This window comes from Pinus tabuliformis, chromosome 9 (assembly GCF_031772625.1).
Source record: "Pinus tabuliformis cultivar Carrire ecotype Pingquan chromosome 9, CPIR1, whole genome shotgun sequence".
Lineage (NCBI taxonomy): Eukaryota > Viridiplantae > Streptophyta > Pinopsida > Pinales > Pinaceae > Pinus > Pinus tabuliformis.
This window is the reverse complement of record NC_142307.1, coordinates 1,576,000,553-1,576,008,736: the sequence shown is the minus strand read 5'-3', so window position 1 is coordinate 1,576,008,736 and position 8,184 is coordinate 1,576,000,553. Positions and strand designations below refer to the sequence as shown.

At 43.5% G+C, this 8,184-nt stretch overlaps 1 protein-coding gene across 1 annotated transcript; it reads right to left on the bottom strand.

Annotated features, from left to right (window-relative positions):
- Positions 1–6,134: 6,134 nt before the first annotated feature.
- LOC149154707 (uncharacterized) lies at positions 6,135–7,883 on the bottom strand. The gene has a single exon (XM_089444203.1). The coding sequence runs from the start codon at positions 7,881–7,883 to the stop codon at positions 6,135–6,137; it is 1,749 nt and encodes a 582-aa protein (XP_089300329.1).
- Positions 7,884–8,184: the final 301 nt, after the last annotated feature.

Here is an 8,184-nt window from a genome sequence, read left to right as displayed (position 1 = left end):
ATCACTCACATTGTTGTATAAAGAAGGAAATCATATCAAAGCATCTTATTAATGAATATGAGTATAGATTAAGTTACCAAGGACTGCCCCATCTGGGTTCCAAATACAACGATTCACTGATACAGTTGGATTTTTCACAAGAGCAGCCTAAGAAAACATAACAAAATATGTATAAGAGTTTATATAAGGCCAGTGCTAATGATCAACTCTAGTAAAGAACTCTAAAACCTTTTCAAGATCATTCATACATGTATATTTTTCCAATTTAAATTAAAGAACTAATTTATGAAAAAATCATCTAACTGCATGTGGATTAAGTTACCAAGGACTACCCCATCTGAGTTCCAAATACAACGATTCACTGATATAGTTGGATTTTTCACAAGAGCAACCTAAGAAAACATAACAAAACATGTATAAGAGTTTACCTAAGGCCAGTGATAATGATCAACTCTAGTAAAGAACTCTAAAACCTTTTCAAGATCATTAATACACACATTTTTCCAATTTAAATTACAGAACTAATTTATGAAAAAATCATCTACCATGTGAATGGAATAGGTTGAAATTTTCCAAACCTTAAAATTCCTGCAACCTAATTTTTTTCCGAGATTCTACTTCCCAAATTGCAATGTCACCAACATTTGTTCCAACTGATCGATAAAGCCAACAATCCAAATTTGAACTAGTAGCCAATGTGAACATATTTATAAATATAAAAGGTGCATTTTCCAAATTGACTTAAGGAATTTATATAAATGAAGAATTGTATTGAATGGGATTAATCAAAAGTGTGATAAGCTAGCGATACCAGTAGCAAGATAGTAATCAGATAAAAGAAAAAGGACAACAGAAAATGAAAGATGAACAAATTTTTGTATTATCAAACTAGTTTCGACCTTTAGGGTCTCATCAGTGATACAAAAAATAATCTTTACAATGTATGTCCTTTTAATAGACCGCGATCAAGCACAGGGTCGAAGGAAACAATTCAACCGTTGAGCTCGAAAACGGGAAAGGAGCCGACTGATCTGGCAGAAGGCAAAAAAGCGGAAACTGCACTCTGACGGGGCGCAGAATTCGAAGCGTCTGAAGTGGAACAGTCGGAACGGTCACTGACTGATCTGACAAATGGAAAAAAAGCAGAAACTACACTCTGGCAGGGCGCAGAGTCTGAAGCGTCTGAAGCGGAACAGTCGGAACGGTTAACTGACCTCTGCAGTCGGGGTGTGGATCTCGAGAAAACTGCCACCTCTGAAAGATCTGACTGTATGGCGGAAAGTACGGGACTTCCTCAGTAAAATCAGTAGGAGATTGACAGCTGGATTTTGGATCGGGGGCGTTGCCCCCGAACCCCCCGACTTATTCGGGGCAATGGGAAAACCCATGACTGAGGACGCGTCGAACGAAAAGTCAAAATTCTTAGGGCTGAGGGTCCCGAAGAGTGCTGCTCATGATGAAGGTGCCCAGCTTACTTGGATTCCTCGAACAAATCAAAGGCTTAGGAATATGCTGAAGCAGAGGGCGACGCTGGAAAAATCCATGCAGTTTAGGGTTTAGGGTAACCCCAAGGTTCAAAGCTCTAGTAGATTCACAAAAATCTAACTTCAACACCAAGGGGGCCCTCTTGAGACCTGCATGCTGCACTGGTCCACGCGCACAAACCTGATGCATTAAAGCATCCCTTTGATTCCAAGTAACTTGAGAGAAGCACGCCTGAAGAAAATCAAGTGGATAACCACGGGCTCTCAGCCGACTGTAGAACAACCTCCGAAGCTTGAGAAAACCGGCCTGATCACTTTCTCTAAGGAAGTATCTCTTTAACTCGTTGAGGACAAAAGCAGACTTCTGATGTCGAGGATGCCATGAAGTGAAGGGAATGTATTGGTAAGCATTCAATGGTTTCTGATAGCATCTGGTAGAAAGCTTTCCAGAGAGCTCAAAATTGGGCCCTTTGAAAAGTACAACATCAAGAAGGTTAACACTTGTATCTGAGATGCAGGAAGTAATACGAATGTTATCAGGATAGATAGACTGATAACAATCGAGGAACTCCTGCAATCTGTCCCTTGAGCCCGTCCAGACTAGAAGAGCATCATCAATGAAGCGCTTGAAGAAAGATAATTCTGGAGTGGGCAGTCTTAGCTGAACTTCTTGTTCTAAATGAGAGAGAAATAAACAGGCATATACAACTGCAAAGTTACTGCCCATTGCAGTACCTCTGATCTGTCGGTAGAAACTGCCATTGAATTCCAAAAAGTGCCAATGAAGAACGAGTTCTGCAGCACTAACCAAAAAATCAACTTCTTCCGGACTGAAAGAATGAACTGTACACTGAAGAAGCATGTCCCTGAGGGCTAGAAGCCCTTCTTGAATTGGAATGCTAGGGTACAGAGATTCCACATCAAAAGTTACAAGAATACAGTCAGCCGGAAACCTTTCTGATTCAATAGCTTGCAACAATGAAAGAGAGTCTGGAAGATGATTAGGATGTGCCAAGAGAGTGTCCAGGAGTTTGAAATGCAGATATTTGGACAGAGGTTCAAGCATATATCCATTATAAGAGCAGATGGGTCTCCCAATCGGGGGATTCTTCTGTACTTTCCAAATAAAGTAAAGTACACAGGCTCGAGAGTGAAGACTGTCAACCTGCAAAATGAAGTTCCAGTGATCTGCAAAAAGCAAATGTCTGAAACGAGCTTGAAGCTGTTTTAAAGAAACATACATGGCAGTCCAAGGGACTGAAGAAACTGGAGAATAAACATTGCGATCAGATAATTGACGATCACCTTCAGCAATATATTTATCTCTGTCAAGCACTACCAATCCTAGATTTTTATCAGCCGGTTTTATTACAATAGGAAGTCTGCGAAGTCTTCGAAGTGCAACAAGTTGAGATCTAGAAAAACGAGGCTTGCTTGAAAAATCAGTCTTGGCCATTCTGTTCTGTAAAGTCCATAAACCGGAAGAAAGAGCATGTTCTAATTCAGGTGCATGCTCAGGAGGTTCCCAAATAGGGTTAGACAGTCTAAAAGGATCAAAAGATTCATCTTTAGAAAGTCTAAAATATCTTCTAAGTCTGCATAATCTTGAAAAAGAACTATATTCTTTCATAATATCTGCCCTGGACATTGGAGGTGGGCGAGGAATGTACTTGTACCCGAGACCCAAAAATTTAATTTGCGAATAAGGCAAATGGACTTTAGAGAGATTGTGGATAGAGTTATTACTAATCCGGCGATCTAACTGTGAGACAGTCATATTGCCCAAAATATGTAACAAATAAGCATATGGGTCTAACACAGGTAACCAGTACAAATGTCGCTTTCTTACATGTGGACTTTCCCTCTGCCCGGTGGAGGAGGAGGAGGAGGCGGCTGCCGCTGAGGTCGAGGTCCTGGCTGACGTCGACGATTTGGCTGAGCATTTGATTGCTGTGGCACATATGGGGTAGCCTCCGGATCTAAACCAGTGTTCCAGGAACGCTGGTTTGGATTTGAACCCGACGGTCCACCTGCAGATGAAGTGTTCTGATTCGGGTTCCGGTTTTGTCTTCCTCTTTTGTTTCTGCGACGACCCGGCTCGTTTTTTGGCTGAGTAGGCTGCTGATTTGTCTGTCGAGCAGGTGCATTCTTACGAGCGGCTGCAGGGACGCCAGGTGCAATGATGTTGGCCACGAGTTTTTGCAGCTTGATGAGTTGTGCCAACTGTTCTTGCAGAGGTTTAATGGCAGCGGAAAGACGCTGCTCAGATTTGGAAACCTCTTTCTGCACTAAGGCAGAGATGGCTTCTTCCCACGGAATATCGTCTGCTTGTCTGTTTGCTTCTTCCCGAGCTTCGGTGTGAGTAGAACGCGCAGCTTCGCGAGAAGCTTTATGCTCAATCAATTCCGATTGGAATTGGTTGATTTGGCGATTGAATGAATAAGCAGCAAGATTAGCCCAACGATTGGCCAAAACTGCACCAGAAACAACTCCAGCTAAACTAGTAAATTCAGCATTAGCATATGGCTCAGCGAGCTCTTTGATCTTTAAGGCGAACGATTCTTTGATGAGCGGCAGCTTCGACTTGTTTCGTTCAACGATCATTTGTTCATGCTGAACATAGTGGGCATGACATTCCTTTCGGAATTTAATGGTGATGTCTTGCAGTTTGGCTCTGAGAGATGGAGTGGATTCGGGATCCGAAGATTCCAAACCAGGGACTTTTACCATTAAACTCTGAATAACTTTGTCGTCTTCTTGCAGAGCGACAAGTTTGTCGACGAGCGCCTGAGAACGATGAAAGATTTCAGTGGCTTTCTGGAAGTCCTTGATAGCACACTGAGTCGCAGTTTCCCAAGATTTGGGTAACGCGGGAAGTTCATCGGACACCATATTGGTTTGCCAGTCCAGAAACACAGTGTCTTCATCATGATTCGCATTAGGACCCGAGGTCCCTTCTTCTTCTGCGGCTGCGGCAGTGAGGAGAGGCTCGAGACGAGGATCGTGGCGGACATGCTCTGATTCTGAAGACTGGTGCGAACGTGTAACAGGCGGCATCGAGACAGGAATGCGGGAAAATCAAAATAGTCTGATTAAAAATCTTGCAAAAGGCAGCATACGCCGTGGATTGTGAATAGGGTTAATCAAAAGTGTGATAAGCTAGCGATACCAGTAGCAAGATAGTAATCAGATAAAAGAAAAAGGACAACAGAAAATGAAAGATGAACAAATTTTTGTATTATCAAACTAGTTTCGACCTTTAGGGTCTCATCAGTGATACAAAAAATAATCTTTACAATGTATGTCCTTTTAATAGACCGCGATCAAGCGCAGGGTCGAAGGAAACAATTCAACCGTTGAGCTCGAAAATGGGAAAGGAGCCGACTGATCTGACAGATGGCAAAAAAATGGAAACTGCACTCTGGCGGGGCGCAGAATTCGAAGCGTCTGAAGCGGAACAGTCGGAACGGTCACTGACTGATCTGACAAATGGCAAAAAAGCGGAAACTACACTCTGGCAGGGCGCAGATTCCGAAGCATCTGAAGCGGAACAGTCGGAACGGTTAACTGACCTCTGCAGTCGGGGCGTGGATCTCGAGAAAACTGCCACCTCTGAAAGATCTGACTGTACGGTGGAAGGTACGGGACTCCTCAGTAAAATCAGTAGGAGATTGACAGCTTGATTTTGGATCGGGGGCGTTGCCCCCGAACCCCCCGACTTATTCGGGGCAATGGGAAAACCCACGACTGAGGACGCGCCGAACGAAAAGTCAAAATTCTTAGGGCTGAGGGTCTTGAAGAGTGCTGCTCATGATGAAGGTGCCCAGCTTATGTGGATTCCTCCAACAAATCAAAGGCTTAGGAATATGCTGAAGCAGAGGGTGACGCTGGAAAAATCCATGCAGTTTAGGGTTTAGGGTTAATCAAAAGTGTGATAAGCTAGCGATACCAGTAGCAAGATAGTAATCAGATAAAAGAAAAAGGACAACAGAAAATGAAAGATGAACAAATTTTTGTATTATCAAACTAGTTTCGACCTTTAGGGTCTCATCAGTGATACAAAAAATAATCTTTACAATGTATGTCCTTTTAATAGATCGCGATCAAGCGCAGGGTCGAAGGAAACAATTCAACCGTTGAGCTCGAAAACGGGAAAGGAGCCGACTGATCTGACAGATGGCAAAAAAGCGGAAACTGCACTCTGGCGGGGCGTAGAATTCGAAGCGTCCCAAGCAGAACAGTCGGAACGGTCACTGACTGATCTGACAAATGGCAAAAAAGCGGAAACTACACTCTGGCAGGGCGCAGAGTCCGAAGCATCTGAAGCGGAACAGTCGGAACGGTTAACTGACCTCTACAGTCGAGGCGTGGATCTCGAGAAAACTGCCACCTCTGAAAGATCTGACTGTACGGCGGAAAGTACGGGACTTCCTCAGTAAAATCAGTAGGAGATTGACAGCAGGATTTTGGATCGGGAGCGTTGCCCCCGAACCCCCCGACTTATTTGGGGCAATGGGAAAACCCACGACCGAGGACGCGCCGAACGAAAAGTCAAAATTCTTAGGGCTGAGGGTCCCGAAGAGTGCTTCTCATGATGAAGGTGCCTAGCTTACGTGGATTCCTCCAACAAATCAAAGGCTTAGGAATATGCTAAAGCAGAGGGTGACGCTGGAAAAATCCATGCAGTTTAGGGTTTAGGGTACCCCCAAGGTTCAAAGCTCTAGTAGGTTCACAAAAATCTAACTTCAACACCAAGGGGGCCCTCTTGAGACGTGCATGTTGCACTGGTCCACGCGCACAAACCTGATGCATTAAAGCATCCCTTTGATTCCAAGTAACTTGAGAGAAGCACACCTGAAGAAAATCAGGTGGATAACCACGGGCTCTCAGCTGACTGTAGAACAACCTCCGAAGCTTGAGAAAACCGGCCTGATCACTTTCTCTAAGCAAGTATCTCTTTAACTCGTTGAGGACAAAAGCAGACTTCTGATGTCGAGGATGCCATGAAGTGAAGGGAATGTATTGGTAAGCATTCAATGGTTTCTGATAGCATCTGGTAGAAAGCTTTCCAGAGAGCTCAAAATCGGGCCCTTTGAAAAGTACAACATCAAGAAGGTTAACACTTGTATCTGAGATGCAGGAAGTAATACGAATGTTATCAGGATAGATAGACTGATAACAATCGAGGTACTCCTGCAATCTGTCTCCTGAGCCCGTCCAGACTAGAAGAGCATCATCAATGAAGCGCTTGAAGAAAGATAATTCTGGAGTGGGTAGTCTTCGCTGAACTTCTTGTTCTAAATGACAGAGAAATAGACAGGCATATACAACTGCAAATTTACTGCCCATTGCAGTACCTCTGATCTGTCGGTAGAAACTGCCATTGAATTCCAAAAAGTGCCAACGAAGAACGAGTTCTGCAGCACTAACCAAAAAATCAACTTCTTCCGGACTGAAAGAATGAACTGTACACTGAAGAAGCATGTCCCTGAGGGCTAGAAGCCCTTCTTGAATTGGAATGCTAGGGTACAGAGATTCCACATCAAAAGTTACAAGAATACAGTCAGCCGGAAACCTTTCTGATTCAATAGCTTGCAACAATGAAAGAGAGTCTGGAAGATGATTAGGATGTGCCAAGAGAGTGTCCAGGAGTTTGAAATGCAGATATTTGGACAGAGGTTCAAGCATATATCCATTATAAGAGTAGATGGGTCTCCCAACCGGGGGATTCTTCTGTACTTTCCAAATAAAGTAAAGTACACAGGCCCGAGAGTGAAGACTGTCAGCCTGCAAAATGAAGTTCCAGTGATCTGCAGAAAGCAAATGTCTGAAACGAGCTTGAAGCTGTTTTAAAGAAGCATACATGGCAGTCCAAGGGACTGAAGAAACTGGAGAATAAACATTGCGATCAGATAATTTACGATCACCTTCAGCAATATATTTATCTCTGTCAAGCACCACCAATCCTAGATTTTTATCAGCCGGTTTTATTACAATAGGAAGTCTGCGAAGTCTTCGAAGTGCAACAAGCTGAGATCTAGAAAAACGAGGCTTGCTTGAAAAATCAGTCTCGGCCATTCTGTTCTGTAAAGTCCATAAACCGGAAGAAAGAGCATGTTCTAATTCAGGTGCATGCTCAGGAGGTTCCCAAATAGGGTTAGACAATCTAAAAGGATCAAAAGATTCATCTTTAGAAAGTCTAAAATATCTTCTAAATCTGCATAATCTTGAAAAAGAACTATATTCTTTCATAATATCTGCCCTGGACATTGGAGGTGGGCGAGGAATGTACTTGTACCCGAGACCCAAAAATTTAATTTGCGAATAAGGCAAATGGACTTTAGAGAGATTGTGGATAGAGTTATTACTAATCCGTCGATCTAACTGTGAGACAGTCATATTGCCCAAAATATGTAACAAATAAGCATATGGGTCTAACACAGGTAACCAGTACAAATGTCACTTTCTTACATGTGGACTTTCCCTCTACCCGGTGGAGGAGGAGGAGGAGGCGGCTGCCGCTGAGGTCGAGGTCCTGGCTGACGTCGACGATTTGGCTGAGCATTTGATTGCTGTGGCACATATGGGGCAGCCTCCGGATCTAAACCAGTGTTCCGGGAATGCTGGTTTGGATTTGAACCCGACGGCCCACCTGCAGATGAAGTGTTCTGATTCGGGTTCCGGTTTTGTCTTCCTCTTT